The 21,942-nt window shown below is 33.0% G+C and overlaps 1 protein-coding gene across 3 annotated transcripts; it reads left to right on the top strand.

Moving 5' to 3' along the window:
- The first annotated feature begins 1,041 nt into the window (after positions 1–1,041).
- On the top strand, positions 1,042–18,487 carry LOC131853970 (uncharacterized). Of its 3 annotated transcripts, none has more exons than XM_059205074.1 (9): positions 1,042–1,060; positions 1,328–1,461; positions 3,477–3,561; positions 8,231–8,370; positions 10,345–10,510; positions 13,329–13,459; positions 14,624–14,761; positions 17,372–17,549; positions 18,062–18,487. In XM_059205074.1, exons 3-9 carry the CDS (start codon positions 3,487–3,489, stop codon positions 18,200–18,202), a joined length of 969 nt encoding a protein of 322 aa, XP_059061057.1. In that variant the 5' UTR covers positions 1,042–1,060; positions 1,328–1,461; positions 3,477–3,486; the 3' UTR covers positions 18,203–18,487. The 3 variants fall into 3 exon arrangements, with proteins under 3 accessions (XP_059061057.1, XP_059061056.1, XP_059061055.1); XM_059205073.1 differs by lacking the exon at positions 1,042–1,060 and adding an exon at positions 1,067–1,243; XM_059205072.1 differs by lacking the exon at positions 1,042–1,060 and having other exon boundaries at positions 1,067–1,461.
- Positions 18,488–21,942: the final 3,455 nt, after the last annotated feature.

Genomic DNA, 21,942 nt, shown 5'->3' with positions numbered 1-21,942 from the left:
TGTCCCCACTTAAAAAAAGGCGAGAGATGGGACAGATTGTACCTATATACACATTTATTTTATAGAATTAATTGCAAATATATAAGATATAATACAAGAAGAGATTCCACTTCGAATGACAAGTTTGTAATTTCCTTTAGCGTGATAACTAGTCAATGGCGATTTGTAAGTAAATTCGTCACAAATATATTTTTAAAGAAATACGGCACAATACGAAGAATTATTTGTTTTTTTGTTTTATAGAAAGAAACCAGTCTTTCTTTTTTTGAAATATTATTATTAATGAATAAAAAACCTATTTTTATACGACCACTCTATTTATATTAATACCTATACTTTATTTAATTTTGTGTTAATGCGAGTTAAATGAACATCCACTTAATAGGTAGTAGTTGTAAATGTTTACAGTAGAAATGGTGTAAAACCAGCGGCCTCAATACAGCGCATCGTACCATGTACTAAAACGTGCAGCCGAGTTAGCAGAATGCAAATATCGAAATCGTCCAAATAACGCAATTGTATTTTTATGTAATAACTTTATATTTAATTAAATTTAATATATAATATATTTCGTGTTTTTGCGCCCTTCGGCTGTAGACTTTTTATGTAACATAATGTTGATGGAATTCGAAATAAATAAATTGCTAATTAACATTAATTTTCAAATGTGTACAACACTATGAATCAGAGTTATAATTTTTTTAAGGTTTTGTATTTTATGTTGGGCTAAAAAGGACTTGTATCCAGAGCCATAAAATATTTAATAAAAAAAAAAGCAATAAGCTGTCAACATAGGTAATGTCAAATTTGCCTCAAAAATAAAATAACAGATTATACATAAAGTTTTAATTTTGATTTTATAAATAAACCTGTAGTTTTATAATTAAATCTAGTGATTATATTTTATTCTTTTGCTAATTATACGTATAAATGTGGTGATTACTATAAATATTTGCACAACACAGGCTAGCTATGGAACTCGGTATTTGACATTGACAAATAGATAGTTGACATAAACACATAGATATCATTTGATATCAAACGGCAGTATCTATAATATGTTAGTACATTGTCAGTTATCTTGGCTTTGCTTTGCTTTTGACTTTTTTGGCCTCGCTTAATGTCAGAACTTCCGAAGTGTGATCAGAAGTACTCACACACAATTTTTTTCTCGTTTGGCTTGCATCCTCAATTTTTTAACTGACTGGTTCTAATTTCACGTGAACGCTTCGTGCACGATAATGTATGTCAACTAGACCAAGTCGTCGACCAACCACCCATATACCAGCGATAATAAAAAACTAATATATTATAATTTTGTATATAGTGCGCTCGATTAGTGACGGCTTCCCTTCTAAATACTGTGTGAAATAATCGTGCTACTGGATCTATAAAGTCTACTTTGTTGGTCCTACATATTGTACAAGAAGATCTAACGTATCAATTTCTGTCTAATAACAGGTAAGTTTCTAAAAGCTTACACCTATTATAATTTGAATTTGGAATACAATTTCTTTATTATCGGCTTTCGGTTTCTGTTTTAGAATGTAGAAATAACACAATTTCGTGTGGTTTGACCACCTGTGAGCGTGTAGTTATGTAATTAAAAATAAACACGCATCTTTTTATTTTTTTATTTTGTTGAAAGGCATCAGCCAAATATAAATTGTATTAAATGTGAAGTGCTATTTGAATGCCCATACAATATTTTGAAATGAATATTTAAATTGATTAATTAATAATTTTGACTTAAAAAAAATGTAATAACTTTATCTTTGTTGTACAAAGTAAACTTTCTGTGTGTTGTTGGTATTCAAACAAAGAAGTGTCAACTACCTCAGTTTTATCTTTAAATGATTTAAAACAAAGTCACAGCTTAATTCTATTCTAATATGTTTATTTGTAAATTCTATATATTTTTATTCTAAGTTTGTATCTACAATACTTTCTTATATTTGTCAAGTCAATGTTATATGTATATGTTGTTGTTTAATATAGTTACTTTATAAAAATAACAATCCATTTTCATTAATTTCCAATTTCAATTTTTTTTTTTAAATTACACTGTTGTACTATTTTATTTTATTTTCTGTCACTTATAAGCATCTGTTTCCAGAGATTCCTTTTGATACTGTGGTCTGCATGTGTTAACCCATTTTGAAACAAAACAATTTTTATGTGAAACTGAAATTGTTATTCATTTTAGTTATTTTTTCTCTATTGTTATATATATTAAATTTTGGTTCAATTCTCTGAAGGCTGGTATCAACTCTTATAAAACATATAGACAATGGCTCTATGATTGTTCTCTTTTTAATTTATTTCAGAGTTTACTAGGAATATGACTACTTATTATACTTTTTAATATATTGTTGTATATTACTTTTAATGACATTGTTATATACTATATATTACATATACTATTTTTATGTACAAAGAACATATTTCTTTGTACTTAAATGTTCTTATTATTAAATGCATTTATGTCAAATCTTAATATTCTATCCAAAACAGATTCCTTTGTTTGCTACATTGTCATGCAGTAATGTAAACATAATACTATACCAACAACCCACCTACACATTAGTTGGTTCAAAATGTATTTTGGCACAGAATGATTTTTATGCATTCACTAAAAAAAACTTAGTTTAACAAAAGAAATATTCCGTTCTGATATTTTACAATTTCATTGTTAATGGTAGACCAATACTAAAATAAACACAAATCTCATCACTAATTAGAAATAACTGTTAATAAATTATATTAATTATTACTTTTATTTGTAACATTTATCACACAATTGTTGTGTGTCAAGTTGTATTAGATATAATAATAAAATTAATTTAATCCAGTCTGCAATACTGACAATTCCCTTCTTAATCTCCAATGAAGAAAGAAAAACTTAGCAGTAATTTGATTAAATTAGATAAATACATAAACTAGAATTAATTAAATGAATCTAATTGTCATCATTACTAACAAATATCATCATCTTGTAATTTCACCCATCTTGAAAAATATTAAACCTTAAATTGTTAGAATTAAATACAAAACATAAAAGTGAATGAATTCAAAAAATCTAATAGTCTTCAATATTAATAATTCTCATGACCTTGAAAATTTTCTTGATAATACCGTCTTGAAGAACAGCATTCTTCCTGCAATCACATGTGTATCTTCTATATTGGATATTAATTTGTGGCAATGTAATTACCAACAGATGGGCCATATATTTGATGCTACTTCTGTGGTATAAAATAAATAGTAGATTGGGTACCACAGTCCCATCTGTTTCAGCTGCCAAGCAACTTGCTTTCTAAGCTATTATAATTGAAAAGTGCAGATTAGGTAATGAAATTACTGGATAAGAGGCCAGACATCTCAATTCTCTGGAATGGCAATACATGAGTGGTATTGCAGTTGTCACAAAAAAAAAACTAACAATAGACTGTTACCATGATGTGTATTTGCTGCAGGTGCATATCCATGATGGGTGTGTTCAAGACAGCGGTCTCCTTGGCTGTTAACAATGCTAGAGTTGGTGTGAAGAGTAATAGATCTGTAAGTATAGTAACATATTTTTTTACTAGATAGTATATTAATACTCAATATGTGGTTGTAATTCCTAAGTATTAAAAACCAACCTTGGTGATAGTAACACATTTTTTTACTAGATAGTATATTAATACTCAATATGTGGTTGTAATTCCTAAGTATTAAAAACCAACCTTGGTGATAGTAACACATTTTTTTACTAGATAGTATATTAATACTCAATATGTGGTTGTAATTCCTAAGTATTAAAAACCAACCTTGGTGATAGTAACATATTTTTTTTACTAGATAGTATATTAATACTCAATATGTGGTTGTAATTCCTAAGTATTAAAAACCAACCTTGGTGATAGTAACATATTTTTTTTACTAGATAGTATATTAATACTCAATATGTGGTTGTAATTCCTAAGTATTAAAAACCAACCTTGGTGATAGTAACATATTTTTTTTACTAGATAGTATATTAATACTCAATATGTGGTTGTAATTCCTAAGTATTAAAAACCAACCTTGGTGATAGTAACATATTTTTTTTACTAGATAGTATATTAATACTCAATATGTGGTTGTAATTCCTAAGTATTAAAAACCAACCTTGGTGATAGTAACATATTTTTTTACTAGATAGTATATTAATACTTGATATGTGGTTGTAATTCCTAAGTATTAAAAGTCAACCTTGATGATCTAGCAATTTAGCACACCACCTTACTTCTAGGATTGTAGATTTGATTACGATTATGATACTAGTCATCCACACCATCCGAGGGGGTTAAGTTGTCTCGGGGCAAACCTCTTTACCCCCACATCAACTCCAGGGACGAAAACCCTGGCTGGCTAGATTTAAGCCTACTAGAGTGGGATACTTAAAAAAAAGTAATAAAATAAGTAATAAAATTAAAACAATTTAACCTAACTTAAGCAGTGGTGCCACATCAGGGACGATTTTTTAAAAATTATGTATAGGTACATACAAAGTGGAGGGTTTAGTTAATGACATGTTAAAATGCTTGGCAACTAATAACAACTTTTTACCGTCAGCCACGATATGACCACATGTTGCACGATGTACTCTGTGTAATTATAGATATCGCCTGATATTATGACGTGCGTTACACTACTATTAAATTTTGATATTTTTTTACTTTTTTCCTACTTATGTTGAATTAGGACTTGAGCGTGTTGTCATAGAATTCAAAATCGATATTTGCGTAGAGCTATCTATATATAATATAAATAAACTAATAACAATAACAGACGTATAAAAGTAAATAATACGTAAAATATATTCAACATATGTACATAATACTCAATAAGTATAAGTCAACTAGTTTTCTTCCTATTTTAGCTGTTAATACATTAAATAATTAATTGTTTATACTAAAAATCTGTGCAGGCAAAAGATAAAAAGGATTTATTTATTACGTAGAAATAAGCTAAGATTTTCTTTTTGTAAATTAGGTGATAATGGAATGGTGCTCCCGCCTGTGGTAACGGTATCACTGAATGATTATAGGCTAAGAATTAAGTCATATTAGTTAGCATGGAATTTACCACGGTGGCTTCCAGGAGGGGCCTCGTGGAGGTCGACCTAACGTGGTAGACATATATTGCTAACAATTAGAACAGTAATCCCCATTGCTAATAATACCGTAGTCTTGTCGTTCATAGTCAGCTGTGATTATGATAATGAATATGTATAACAAAATAAATCAGTTAGTTTTTTTCCACTTAATATGTTTCTAATAAAATAATATTCAGGGTTACGGATTTCAAAACAGTTTCAAATATAAATTCTAATATTCTCTTGTTTCCGCTATCAGTTTGCATACATTATTCTAATCAGCAACAAGCTAAAATATACTTTACGTTTTATGTGTACGATCAATTTTTAAGTAAACCAATATTTACTGCATTCTTGCAGACTTTGTATTGGTGTCCCGTCTATTCATCGCTCCGTTACATGTTTGTTATATGTCTATCTTTCTCTATACATTTTTCCTCGTTTTTACTCTATGGTTGCATTATTTTCTCTGTTTAACAATTCTCAAATTTTGCAACTTGACTACTGAGTTGCGGTGCCTTATCCAATTTTGATACTAGGAACTTGCTTTGCATATAAGACAATAGCTTGAATTGCAAGTCCGTCTCTAAGAGTTCCGTAAAGAGTGAGATTTTTATTAACACAGATCCAGTTAGCCTATCTTAGCAAATGACAATTTATCACGATGGTTATCAGGGAAACCACGTGGAGGTCAACCTGACATGGTACATGGCTAGCAACGATGTTGTTATATTTAACAGCGTCGAAATATCGGGAACTCATGAATACTAGCATCTTAGATAAATATCACACATATGCCATCTAATCCCAAGTTAAGCTTGTGTTACAGGTGCTAGACAACTGATATATATACTTTTTTTATACATACATGAAATACATAAAAAACTCTCAGACTAATACGAACAATCATATTCGTGAATACAAATGTTTGTACCGTGCCTGCACCTTGTAATCGAACACACGGCTATCAGAAGTAAAGTGGTGTGGTAAACCGCTAGACGAATGAGACCGTCAATTAAGATATTGCAGTGTATGAATAAATAACAATGTTATAAGTATATGTGAACTCGTACGATGGGTCTTCTGTCATGTTAGGTATTGCTCATGATGATGACGATCACCTTGTTTGTTTGTTGGCACCAATGGAAGTTGATAAGAGTAAAGTCACTTTCCTTTCTTTGTTATTGTGGTACGAAGTACATATAAAAACAGATATAGAGTAAATATAAAAAAATAATGACGTTCATAAAAGGCTAAAAATATTCTATACGAATAAATGCATTTGACTTTGAATATTTCAGTTTAGATTGACAGTACATTGGTGACAATTACAAGTCACTGGTCCCCGTTACTAACAACCCCTCCTCCGAGTGTTCCTCTGCTATGACACATACCATCTGGATGCTATGATGTTGTATAAATAATAAGCTGCAGATGTATGCTGTATTGAATGCACGATGCTTTAGTTTTTTTTCGGGACTATAATGCTGTTGGCCACAGCTGATCTTTACAGCTTCACCGGATCCCCTATCATCCGGTGAAAGATATATCCGGCGAGTGCAAATGGCACTCCAAACCCGCGGAAGGACTTATGGAGCGGCTGAAGGCCAACTCCCGTCTGACGGATACCACTTTAGTCTGAGGGAGTCTGAGGGCACCGCTAGGCGCTCGAACCTCGGCTCAGGCCGCCGTAATTTCGATCCCCGTTTGAATTGGACGGGGGATCAATCGGAGGGGACGATGCTTTAGTATGTACTTTATGCTTGTTTTAGGGTATAGGTATTCTATAGACGTTGAGCGCTGTAATGTATGATGGATAATGATTGAGTGAATGATGGCAGTGCAGTGACGGACAGTAGGTAGCTAGAGTAGGAGAGGATTACTGATATTTAGAAACTAGTACAGTCGACCTCTACACAATAGAAGAATACAAATCAACAGGGGACCCCCTTTGGCCCTCGGTTAATTTTTATTGATTTCTTCTTCGATTAGATTCTTCTTGGTTTCTCTTGATGTCCCGATAGCTATACTATTAGGTTGTACATCAATCTATAACAAAAAAAAGCCATCCTGATAAATCCCTGGAGAATTTTTCACGATGTGCTAACTGTCCTTACTCATCTTATCATCCTCCACTGCCCCTCCAGGGTACACCGTTAGTGCAGTCTGATGCACCATTCCATTATCATCCGTTAACAAAAAATGCTGCTTATATATGTACGATATATAATATGGATAAAATAAAGAGAAGCAAAACCGTACGCCTCCAATTTAAATGACCGTGACCGCCGACATTGAAGGCGGTTGTTACCTCTCTGCGAGATAAACGTATAAAAATATACACAGACATGTTCTGTCTCTATGTATTTTATATGTATACATAATGTGTTATAGCGATGCTTGGATTTTGAACTGTATTGTATACGTTTAAGGCATCTTTTCCAATAAAGTTAACTTCTGAATATTATAAAAAGTTTATTTCTACGGTATAAGAAAAATGAAAAGTTTTATTATATGTTGATGATGGTATACTGTTCGGACAGGCTTAGCAATAGTATATTATAACAGTAAACAATACTATGGGTTCACCCATTTATGTTTTTATTTTAGATAAAGAGATTCACGTACGGGCTGCAATTCTTTCTTGTTTATGAGGAAAATATGAGTATCCTCTTGCGCTAAATGTGGCGGGGCACCAATAGAGGATTATAGGAAGTGCACGAAGTCAGTTCAGTTAGGCATTGTGGCGACTTCACTAGTCATTATCTCCCCCGTCTTCAGCATTTAATACACCCCATAACTATACCACTACACCATCTGTAGATGGTATAGTGGTATAGTTATGGGGTATATCAGATGCAGATGCAATCGTTAGGGGGAAGGTTAATTGTTAGTAAAGGTGAATAGTAAACCCATTGCTAACAACTTACCATGTTCCCCCTGGAAACCATCGTAGTTAAAACCTAATGAATTCGTCACTATATTCTAATTGGGCTAACTTCATATCTTTCGCTATCATAGCTTATATCGTTAATGCAGGCGGGTGCACCTTCCATTAGCATCCATAAAAAAAAATTTACTGACATTTTGATGATTCTTTTTGTTTAGTCGTTCCGGCCGCTGCTGTCGTGCGCGCCAGTAGCAATGATGACAATGGACCGCGGCGCTCATACGCAAGACATTACCAAGAATATCCAGTACATCAGCAACGAGAAACTGAAGCTCACTGCAGACCCGAGCACCATGAAGTGAGTTATTATTTTTTTAAAGGTTGGTAATAGAATGATTGCCTGGTCTTAAGACTAATTTATGGTAAATAACCTTTATTTACCATAAATTAGTCTTAACTTAATTAGTGTTGACGTTTCGACTAGGTTGGTAGGTGACTAGCCGTGGTCAAGAGCCGACTGGAGTAATCTATCAGTGGAGGATGATAAGATGAACATGAGGTCAGGTCAGTTAGCCCAACGTGGAAAATTTAGCGGGATTTTATTATGATGATTTCTGGAGGAATGGCCTGAAGATCAACCTGACAATCAATGTACTTAACATTGATTGCAATGGTATTATTAGTCCATTACTAACAATCCCCTCCCCCCACTAAACTACAATTTCTTTTATTATATTGGTAATTAATACCTCAGGTTCAGTGACTGGATCGTTAACATATTTGATGTTTAAATTTTTTTGTTGACTGTTTACAATTTTAGATATCGTAACAATTTTATAATTTAACAGTTTCGTAATATCGGGAGCTCATAAATAATATTATCTTCCCGTATAAACATTAGATTTAATAAAATTGTATCGTGAAAAATTAAATAAAAAAATTTAAATGTGAAATAAATGGATATTATCCCTGCTAATATTATAAATGCGAAAGTAACACACTGCCTGGCTGAAAGAATATAGCCTATTTTTTATTGCGACAAAGGGTTGAAAGGTTGTACATACAGGTTTATTAATTTACCATGTAAAACACATACATTTAGCTCATCATTTACAAATCTATAAGTTAACAGTAAACATTAAGCATTGAAATATCGTAATTTTTAAAAGTTATTTTTTAGACTACTGATTAAATTTAAATTAATAGGTATGACATTCTAATTTGGTAAAATTTTTGCCCTTTTACCGTTTTAAAGGGAGATGAAGTAATAATTTAAGATGAAATAGGGAATGAATGTTTGTATGAAAATTTGTAATTTTTGAAGCTAGGACGATGACTCTGTTTTCTTAAAGCTTATTAAATTATTTAATAAGCTTAAATAAAGAAAACTTACCTTATAAAGTAAAGTATATACATATGTGTCATATTTATAATATTTGTAAAATAGTTCATTATTTCACACGAAATCGCAGGTACAGCTAGTAATACTATAATCGTTGCCTTCGTTATGTAATCTTATTGGAAAGAATGTTTTTTTTTACATTTTCTCACAAATCACGACATTGTCGTGTGTGTACATATGTAGTTATTTTATATTATGCATAGACAATAGTTATACATACGAATGTATCGACAATTGTAAATGGTAATAAGCCATTATTTACAAATGAGGTTTGAGTTATGTTACTTAAGTTTACAGTGTTTGAAAAAAATAATTAAATTATTCTGAAAGTACTTACAGTTTCAATGCTAATGTTTGGAATTATAATGAACTTTCAGGCTAACAAACAACTACTGTAGTGAATCACTAAGTGATAGAGTAAGTCATATGTAGAGATCACGAAAATTAGCTTTATTACGAAGAGTTGCCATTAGTCGCTCCATAAGACCTTCCTCGGGTTTGGAGCATACTTTGCAGTCATCCTCATTTTCATCCGTTTAAGCATATAAAGGAACAATGCGCAAAAGAAGTAGATCTTTGAAAAAAGATTACTTTTCATAAAGTTTAGTTTTTACAGTTACCTTTGTATAAAATACTGCCCAGCCGGTCTCGGTTATGCACTGGTGTCGCATTATACGTGTAGGTAAACCTTCCTCTTGAATCACTACCTGTCGCTTAAACCTGTATTAAAATCCATTGCGTAGTTTAAAGATCTAAGCGAAAAGTCAGGGTAAGCGACTTTATTTTGTACTATGTAAAGATTTCCAAAAAATGTATTTAAATATTTCCATTAATCGTTTAGTGATTAACACAAAGCTAAGCTTAGCTCGGGACTCTACGGCGCTGTGTGAATTGTCCAGAGTTAATTTTATATTTACTTATGTTCAACAGGTTGAATACTCAGCCAGACAAACCTCTCTGCGTTATGATCAACTGGCTGCTCGCCCGACAGAAGCACGTGATGAAGTATGCCACACTGTACCTGGAACAGGGCTTCGATGTGCTCTCAGTGTCCTGCACGCCGTGGCAGCTTATGTGGCCGGCTAAGGGTTCACAGGTTAGTATCCCACCCACTCATTAGTATGTACCAAACAAATGACTGCAATCATATCAAATCAATGAAATATAATGTCCCACAAATGTCCTAACAAAAAATATTTAAGATCAGAAAATTTATCATATTAATTTATCATATTAGTACTTCATGTTTAAAAATTAGAAAGCTTTATTTTAATCTGATTCAAACTTACGACCATTTTTAAGGTCTTAATAATTAATTAAACTAGGCTACGACAATTCCTATGTTTAAGTATAAACGGTCACCAATTTAACTTGTAGCCAGCCAACTTGTTAGGACGATTTTGACTGGTCGGCAAGTCAAAATGTCGAAATCTTTGGGGTCTTATTATACTAGGCTACGACACTTCCTATATGCAAATATAGACAATTCACGATTGACAATTTAACTTGTAGACAACTTGTTAGAATGATGTCGACCGATCGGCAAGTAAAAATTTCGACCTTTTTGGGGTCTTATTACGACACTTCCTATATGCAAATATAGACAATTCACGATTGCCAATTTAACTTGTAGCCAACTTGTTAGAATGATGTCGACCGGTCAGCGAGCGGGCAGGAGTCCTTGAAGCGTTAATTCACTGCACGCGACTACTAGTAAATAACTGGTCAATACCGTAGCGGACCGTAGTTAGAACAGGATCCGTAGCGGTCATTTCCTTATCTATCCCTCTTTTTATACAAATAAAGTTCTGTAGTTCTGTATCCAAGATCTACTGAGGGGCAGGGCAGGTTCTTCGGATACATAGCAGGCAACAATTCTCCAAAAATCTGTGCCCGCTGCACTGGCTGGTGAAGCTGGAGAGGCCAGCTTCGTATTATGTGTTAATTGTTCAATCAACATCCAGACCAATACAAATCCTACCCTTGGGTATAAATGCTTATACTGTACAGGGATTGAACCCGCTATCGTCTTAAGCTGTTGTCTAACACAACCAAGGTCAATAAAGTACATAGAGTTAACGTACCATTTCAAGTACGCAACGGCAACAGCCGATTACTACATATATCACACGATTAATAACAAAGTGCATTAACTGAAAAAAATGATTTTTAGAAATAGACTTCAAATGTTTTGTGCTTAAAGTTGATTTTCCTATATCGAGATTGTTTCTTTGAGTTAATGTAATCTGTATTGGGTGTGTGATATGTTTACATATTTACTTTGTATACAAATGTATGGAATTCATTTGGAAACGAAAGTGTATTAAATAAAACATTTTTGTTTAAAAATGGACTCTAAATGTCTGGTATATAAAGTTGATTTTTCTATATTGTTATTTTTGGAGTTAATGCAATTCGTTATTAAATGATATGTGATTACTTTGTATACAAATGTATGCAGAACATTTGGAACGCGAGAGACACGCAGAAGCAGCTAATAATGTCATGTGAACTAAAATAGTTTATCACGGATGCACGCACATGTTATATTTATAAATATATATACACGGTTTAGACCGCTTTACTGTAGATGATCGCGGGTTCGATTCCTCGCCCGGTACAAACATTTGTATTCATGAGTATGATTTAATTAGTATTTATATTAGTTGTTAAATACCCGTAGTTAATTGTCCAGGTTATTTATTTCTTACTAGCTGTACCCGCCACTTCGTCCGCATGCAATTTAACAAAAATTTTAATTAGAGATTTTTTTTAAATGATATACCCTAAGCTACTCTATATTAGGCACATCAGCTACCTGCTAATAGAAGTCCAGTCAAAATTGGTGCAGTCATTTCAAAGATTAGCCGGAACAAACAAACAGACAGACAGATAGACAGACAAAATTGTAAAAAATGATATTTTGGTGTATGTACCGTATTTATATTCATATTCATGTAGTATAAAATGGTTATTTCAATATTGCAAACAGACACTCCAATTTTATTTATATGTATAGATGTTTTGTAGTAGGAATTGCAAACAATCTGGTAATATCCAAGATACTGTGTACAATAGGCTTCTTAATTACACTACGGACCTCTAAATAAATAGGCGATCTCGATTATTGTCATAAATCATATGTTTGGTGCCGTCTATTCATGTTTGCGATGAGATATTGCTATTGAAATATTTTTATACAGAAATTTTAATATTAATTTTGTTACTGGAAATAGAATCAATAGAAAAATAATCATATATTTATTTCATTTACATTAAGGCGATATTCTAAATCTCTATTTAGAGATATACCTAATGATAAATGTTAAATAAGTAAGATGCAGACGAAGTTGGCGCGGGGCAGCTTGTAATCATACTACTGTGTGTTGTATTTCATTCGTAACAGAACTTTCTGGATATACAGTTATATAGTTCTGGATATATAGATATACAGTTGTATTCGATAAAAAAGGTTAAAAATATCGTATTTACTTGATGTATTTGTATAATAGTATTTTGTTTAATTCCGTTACAAATAACACCTAATTCGATTAAATATATTAAATAAATCTCAGTATTTGTACGAGAATACTTGTTCGGCATCTCTGGTTTAGTTTTATCGAAATCACCGCTAGGGATTCGAACCACAGCTCAGCCCGTCGTAATTTCGATCCCTGTTTGAATTGGACGGGAGATCGATCGGAGGCACCCGGTGTGGAGCGGCTGGGCGCGCAAAGGCGCTCCGGTTGATTGCGCGGTACGGTGTTTGAGATCGTCGTCTTCGCCAGCGAGGACGGTGTCGTGTGTGTGAATGTGTGGTCGAGACGATGTAGTCTCGAGGGCACCGCTAGGGGTTCGAACCTCGATTCATCTAGCATGAGAGTGAAGGTTTATTTATTTATATTCTATTGCAGCTCGTCGCCAGTGATGTGCTGAAATTCATAGCCACGAACGAAAACGAACATCCCATGGTTGTGCATGGGTTCTCAGTCGGTGGATACATATGGGGCGAGGTCATGAATCATGTAATGAACAACAAAGACAGGTGGGTATATCTATTGTCTATATCTATCTCTATCTATCTTAAAATAGTATACAGCAAATTTCCTCTTGTAAGTTTCCCAATGAATTAAAAGAAATAAATTTTCGAACATGAAAGTAGCCTAAGTTACTCCTTGCTGTCTACGAATGAAAGTACCGTCAAAATCTGTTTCAGAGATTAGAAAGAACAACAGGCAAACATATTTTAAATATTTTTTTATGTAAGTACCGTATATACTTACATAAACATTTTATGAAAATCTGTAAATTTTATTTTATATACAGAGGTCTCAATTTTATTTTATTTAGATAAAACTGGCATGCATACGGGTCCGCTAGTATTCTAGATAAAATATATAAAAAAGTGAAATTTTGCTTTATCTATATTTTTAATGAGTACTTTTACGGCTTTGGTTTTTTTTTTAAAAACAGCCAATTTACTTGGTTGATATCTAGTCTAATTGTAATTTTTTACTTAATATTTTTGTACAAGAAATAAGTGCCACCATAATCAGATGAGGCGGCCTTTAAACTCCGCTATGTTGTTTATCGTATTATTTAGATAAAATGTTACGTTTAACAGGTTTTTTTGTTTAGTTACACAATTCATTTGTTAGAGAAAGATATAACATGTTACGTCGTTGTGTATCTTATCGTTTAAATTTTAAACAATTCTAAACCGAGTTTGATTCTTCTTTATTTCATTCTTTTATTTGAAGGCCTCGGTGATATGGTAGTTTAGCATACCGCTTTACTTCTGATGGTTGCGGGTTCGATATCTTGCGCGATGCAAACTTATAATCATGAGTATGATTGTATGTATAGGTCTTGGTATTTTTTTATGTAAATTGTGTATGTATTTAAAATAAATCCTTCAGGCAACTTAAGATTATTTTTATAACAACTAGCTAGCCGTCCTGGCTTCGCACGGGTGTATTATTATACATATAAACCTTCCTATTGGATGACTATCTAAAAAATCCGTTGCGTAATTTAAAAGATCTAAGCGAACAGACAGCGAAAGCGACTTAATTTAATACTATGTAAAGATATTGGCGATACCATAAGGACTAACATATAAAACAATAATATTGTCTCTGTGGTCGCCACACTCTCTAAGGCAATCTGTGTTTTAATCTGTGTAAATTGATCTAGGACTCTTTTTTAGATACTTGCCAGTCCTCGACCGTGTGGTAGCTCAAGTGTGGGACTCCGCCGCCGACGTCAGTGAGATCTCAATTGGAGTGCCAGCCGCTGTGTTCCCAAAGAATAAAATCATGCAAAAAACCCTCAGAGCATACATGGAGTGAGTATTGTATTAAAAGTTTTGGAGTAGTACATTAAGAACTGGGATTCGCGACCTTAATTTTTATCCCTCTTTACTTAATTACAAAGCATAGAGATATTTTATAGCACAGAGTATAAACTTCTTGATTTTCAAATACCAATCCTTTTTCCTACGTCATTAAGTTCTAAATTCACCTTTACACTATTTTACAAATACAAACTTAGATGTTTTTTTTATTTAAACTATATTGTAATATCCATAAATATATATATTTAACACATTGATACTACAATAAATACAATATAATTGTAATGTCAATCTGTTCGAAATACATTTTTACTCTCTTTTGTAAATATAAGTATTGTGGCAATCACTACAAACAATGCCGGAACTGTAGGAACAGGCCGACCAATCCCGGTCACTCTCGACCGCCCGCCCGCTCGCTATTTTATAAATGTGTTAAGTGTACCAACAGAATAAGTAGTAGGTATATTCCTTGCAGTTAGGTAAGACACAGGCGATTTGGTTGACATAAAATTTTGTGTATTTTACAAAATAAAACTGATTTCCACCATAAGAGGGCCTTTAACTCGCACCATAAAAAACACAGAAATCCTCATGCTCATATCTGCCGCCCGTAGTATATATTTTTTTTATTTAATTTAAAGTTTTAAAATATAAGTCAAATATTACTCTTATTTCAACGGTTTTAAGATTTTTATAGAACTTCGTCTTTGGGTATTTTTTATATAATATTACATTTATTTTATTAAAATGTACAAGGCACTGTACATCAAATATTTGTGTTACTTGTTTAACTACGAGCCTTATCTATACATTTTTTAAAGCGGAGACGCTAAATTCCAATAATAGAAATTGTACACGTAAATTCAGCATATAAATCATTGTTTTTTCAGCATTTTCAGCGTGTAGGCGTCCGCGATCTTTGTACTCGATCGGTGCGCATTGCGACACTTATGCTAAATATAAATGAAACGAGCGTTTCACAAAGAATTTTATATTCTAGAACATTCTCACACACACAGTACATCAACCTTGCTATATTAGCAATGCTGTTAAGTCCGCCGTGGTACTTTACAATGTCAGGTTGACCTCCATTCGATTCCCTTGGAAACCATCGTGACAAATTCAATACGAATTTGTTTCCAGGGGCTCACTGACCTGACTTCATGTTCATCTTATCCTCCACTGGTGCCCTGCCAGCGTAAACCATTAGCGCAGGCGCGTGCATCATTCCTTTATCTTTCATTAAAAAAAACTAGTACAATTCTATGTACAATTGACAAGTTGATAAGAAAATGACGAGACCTTATCTACTGAGAGGTATATTCGTTTGTAAGTCGCATAGTAGACAAGGGCTTCGTTTATAAGATATCAAATTAATGAGGTTATATAGCAACACAAAGAGAAACCGTAAAAAGTCCTTTAGGAGTTTTCTAAGAAAATTCCACATCCAATTCAATTCCAAGCAATTCCAGCAACACACAAGTTTCTTGCTTATTCTTCTTGTGATGACCTTTCCGAATAAGCGGTAGATTTAAAAAAATTTTGAGTGTTCAAAAGTGCTTAAATTAAGTTTATTTGAATAAATAATTTTCTATTCTATTCTATTCCACAACTGATTTATTGAAACTGTTGTTGAAAATGTTGGTTTAATTCAATTAAATATAAATATGTCTTGTAAATAAAACTGTACTTTGAGTGTTTTTTTACTGTGACTGGGGCAGGATTATTATACAACTATTTAATAAAAACCGGGATTAATTATATATGTAGTAAAGATAAAAGGTGTAGTGTTTTGTTTTGTAAAGAGATTTTAATGTCCAATCATGTTTGAATCACATTTAAATAAAAATACAAAAATAAATATATATTTTCCAAGTGGGCTAACAAGCAAATCTAAGCAAATCTTAAGGGACATGTCAAAAAAGAAGTATCTAAAATAATACAAATATTAACAAAAATAATATTAAATAAGTTGACAGCAACATCCCATTAATAAATATGGAATGGTGTAAGCATTGAGCATTGAGCTACCGTGGGGCACCAGTAAAGGATGGTGAGATGAATATGAAGTCGAATCAGTTAGCCCATCCTGGTGTGAAATTAACAACAATTAACCAAGATGGTTTTCAGAGGGAACCGTAAGGTGAACCTGACATTGGTAGCAATTGGGCCACTATTCCCCAATATTAACAATCCCCTCTCCACCCTTTTACTAAAATTCTCCCAGATGGGGTAGTCAGAGGGGATGAAAACTGCTTATCTCGTGATGACTGCAACATTGAACGATTACAACGATTATTTAAAAGAGCAACACAAGTTTCTTGCTCATTCTTCTTGTGATAAAACAGTTTTCGAATGAGCGGTAGATTAAAAAAATTTTGATGACTGTTCAAAAGTGTTAAATGAAGTTTATTTGAATAAAAGATTTTCTATTCTATTCTATTCTGAAATACATATTTTAATGAGTATATTTGTATTCAACGTACAATTTCAACAACGTAGGGAACGAGTCTACTAGTCTATCTAGTATTCATAATATTACTAATATTGTAATAGTTTATTGGTATCGGCCATTTTCTAAACTGCATCTCGGACTTGCAGGTACCATCTGAAGACCTTCCACGACGCAGCCACCACACATTATATTCGTTCCTCCCAGCTGTTCCACTCGAACCCGTGTCGCGCTCCAGCGCTGATCTTCTTGTCCAAGACCGACCCTGTCGGAGCCGAGAAGAGTAATCGGATGCTACACGATAATTGGGTCAAGTTGGGCATCAAGGTATGTATTGTAATTTTTTTATGGTACTATAGTGGCGAACAAGCTGACAGATTCATCTGATGATAAATATCTAACCGTCACCTATATATATGAACACCGCGAACATTACGTTATCATGTGACGCCCGAGATCATTCTTGCGTTGCTATTCTAGAGGACTAAGTGTTATATCTCTATATCCTGTATATATAGCTTTATTTCCACCCTTCAACCTAAACACAGTTTACAAAGTAAGCTGCTTGGCGAATTAAATTGGCGAAATACATGAAGTAGAACGGTGATTTTAAGGAAAAGAAAGAGACCTGTGTGTGAGAGACAGATTAAGATGGTACGATAAAAAGAAGTCAGGTCAGTTAGGCCACCGTGATCAAAGAATGCTTCTCATGGAAATCATCACAGTTAATGTCTTGAAGAACCAGAAGTAAACCACAATGATTTCCATCGAAAGCGCGAGTTAGCTTTCTCGCGCTAAATCGGGCTAATTATATAAATGAAACCTTTCCCCCTGAACAGTGCACGTGGAAGTGTTGGGACAAGTCTCCGCACGTGCAGCACTTCACGTTCCACAAGCAAGAGTACCTGGCCGCGCTCTACGCGCACCTCGACGCGTGCAACGTGCTCGCGCAGCCCGACAAGCTGGGCGCGCGGATATAACTCACGTGCGGCGACTCCGGACGCGGCCGGGTATTTCAAGCTCGGTACCCCGACTAGTTCATAAATATGGACGTTAAATAATTCAGCGATTTGTTAAAAATTGATAGAATAATGAAATTGGTCAACTCGATTAGTAATTCATAAGCGTTGTTCCACAGACAACAGGTAGAGAGATAGATTGTACAATTTCAATTTGTACCGAAACTTACGTGTCAATTGTATGTGCCTTGATATAAAATCTGTTTAGTACTCAGCCTCCGTCTTGCACTAAAATATAATAGATAATCAGTAAAAACAGTTTTATCGTCCAAATGGTCTTAAAAAATAAAATGAAACTGGTTTCATATTAAGTACTGCCACATGCCACGGGTCCCAACATTAAGGTTGTGGTAAAATAATCGATTATTATACAATTAAAAATCGATTATTATGCTATCAATTAAAATGATTTAATAATCATTCAACTTCTAGGTGTACCTTGTGGTCGACCCGCTATGGTACATTGCGGAGCTATTTGACCCCATAATTACAAAATCAAATTAATTATCACTATCGTATGGACACGCAAAATATATACAATTGTGAAATCTATTGATAACCGTCATCTGTGGATTATACACGTAAGATCATAACATTTATTAAACCTAAAGGTATATTCATGGGCAATAATTGCAGGGCAGTACTGGCTACTGAATTAGTATTATTTTTGTTTAATTCAACTACAATTATTATATGTGAAACTACAAACAATTACTGAATAATACAACTAGACACAGTTATGGAAATCACACGACACCGTCCTCGCCGGCGAATACGATGACCCCAACCACTGCGTCCAGCTTTATTAACCGAATTAAATTACTTAAATGGTCCACTTAAACCGAATTACAGGGCTACTTAGGAGAGAGCGTAGGTGAGGACCTCGACGTGAACCCTACTAATCCGCCTTTTGCAATTACTTCAAGATATTGGTTGGTATTGCATTGATTGTTGGTGGTCGTCTTTTTATCTGTTATATTTTTTTACAATTTTCTTTGTAATCAATTGCCCGTGGTACACCTTAATAGAGGCCAAAGAGGGCCTCTAAATTGTTTTGTATTGACTCGTAGTGTAAAAAATTACCATGTGATATTCGGTATTTTGGGGCATTCCCTATAGAACTAATATTTTTGCCCAATAGGTTTTGACCGCGTTTAATGGTTTATAGTATATTAGAAATTATTGGGTGCAGTACTGTGCGGTCGAAACATTTAATGAATACTAAAATAATTAGAAAAGTCTATATTAATATTATAAAACTGAAGAGTTTATTTGTTTGAACGCGCTAATCTCAGGAACTGGTTGGAATTGGAAAAATCTTATAACATCACGCTATGTTCAATAGCAGCAGAGTGTAAATGAAAAATGTTGTAAAAATGGGGATTTTTTCCGTTAGATGCAAACGAAGCGCGAGTTATTCTGTTATTGATAATATGAACTTTTAGATATACTTATTTTTATAACTGTAGAATCTACTACATAAGCGGTATATACTCGTCAAGTGTTTTGAACAATTTTATACTGTATTGTGTGTTATTTAGAATTTCATATTCAATGCACTGTTTTCTTTGTGAACACGATCAATGGTGATCTTTTAACCGACTTCATGAGGGGCGGAGTTTCTCAATTCTGTTTTTTTATGTGTGTATAATCTACGCGATGTTGTCGCAATTGTGAGTCGTCTTTTATTGTATTATCATTTAGATGTATACTTTTGGAGTCCTACACTTTTGTATTAGTCATAGTTTAGAATAGAATAGATTAATGTTTTATTGGAATACTTGTTGACAAGCTCTTTTAAAATATGTTTTTTCTCTACCGCTGGCTTCGGTATAATATAATAATAATAAAGACATTTATTCAGCATTACATCAGTTTTCTTATCCACAATAATATTTACTATACAACTTAAAAACATACTGGTAACGCTGAATGTTATTCTCACTCAGCATTTATACAGTAGAGGAAGAACGGACTCTTCTTTAATATCTTCTACTATAATGAAATAACAATCAGTTTAATTAAATAACTTCTTATAACACACAGCCGCAGGTTTACCCGCAAGAAATTTGAAGAATTTTATTGTGTTATTCTGATGTATAAGCTTAAAGATGAAATATTCAATATGGCAATTACTTTACATATGCAATTATGTTATATTTAGTTCCGTATAACTATACTCATTTTCGTATGCATTTTATATTTATTGTAAGTAAATATTTTCTTATGACATTAAGCAGCATTTTCCCGCCAAATTGTATTATTGGCATTTATATAATGTAACATAATGAAGCTTGCTTTTGTAGCCATTTAAGTTATGTATATATTTCTTGCAACCATTTTCTGTTATTTTAGACATGTACTTTGCGCGTTGTATTATGGTACGGATGACAGGCTAATATTTCGACATTTTCCGTAAAGAACGGTAATTAATATTATTTTTTATACAGATTTTATGCTTTTTATATATTTTTTAAAGATAAAGTATGTGTCAAGATCGATCCCCTAATCAGTATTTGAAATCAAATATTTCAATATTTCAGCCCGCGTAATTTACAACAAAACAAATTTTGTATGAAATTGTGTAAGCACTCTTATAAAGAATAACATTTCAATACATATGAAAAATATATTTAAAATCACCTACTATAAGATGCCGGAGAGAGTCTGGAAATCTGTACTGGTAGTACAGGTTTCGATCAATACTATAAACAATAATTAATACTAAAAACGTGTAACGTAATATTTTGTTGAATATAATACAAAGTTACATTTCAAGATATAAGTAAATGTGCTTGTCAAAGGTATCATAATACAATGTGTTAAGTATACATTCAATAAGACTCCATGACGTTGTAACGGTTAAAATTACATATAGTTACATAAATTAGTTACAAATTGTCTTAATAATAGACTTGCAGCGTACGGCCTATAATTTTTATAAACCAAAATATCTTAGTTTGTGAAGTCGTAAAGTGGAACCAAGTTTTTGTATGTACATTTTTAACTTAGTAACATTAAGTTTGTACGCACGTAGTCATATTTGATAAATAAAATTTCTTTTATATACATCTGTTTGTTTTATTATTAACTAGTAACCCGTCCCGACTTCGCACGGATGCAATACAAATCTTTGAATGTCTCGGCTTGTCCTATACTATAACACGCATATATTATACGCATAAATCTTCCCCTTGCATAACTCTATCTATTGCTGAGAATTGCATTAAAATCCGTTGCGTAATTAGTATATATAATATAGACTTCAAGTTTCTCTCTGAGTAGAGACCAGACCCTACACTCAAATTGTTAAAATAAAGTTGGTAAAGTAAAGAATATTCTGCAATAACTTGCATACCGTATTCATCTACCTGCGCCAACAGTATTTTTTTCTATTTATACTCTAACGCAAAGGCAAAGGGAACAGTATACACACATAACTGAAAGTTAATGTGACATGTTGACTGTCCTAACTAAACATAATTTACACCCTTGTTAAAAAAAACAGACATAACTTTCAATTAAATAAAGAAAAGGTATGATTTTTAATTATCTGATGTTTACTCTCAAAATGCTCGTAAGATATCACAGATTTTTCATACATGTACAAAAAAAGTAAATTATCAGCATATAATATGGATAGTATTTTATTCAAGAAACATGAAATTGCTACTCGAGTGAAACCGGCACGAATTGCTAAT

This window comes from Achroia grisella, unplaced genomic scaffold (assembly GCF_030625045.1).
Source record: "Achroia grisella isolate CSIRO2021 unplaced genomic scaffold, CSIRO_AGI_Agris_v1 utg918, whole genome shotgun sequence".
Taxonomy (NCBI): domain Eukaryota; kingdom Metazoa; phylum Arthropoda; class Insecta; order Lepidoptera; family Pyralidae; genus Achroia; species Achroia grisella.
Note: the sequence above shows the minus strand (reverse complement) of the source record. Positions and strands in the feature narration are given on the sequence as shown.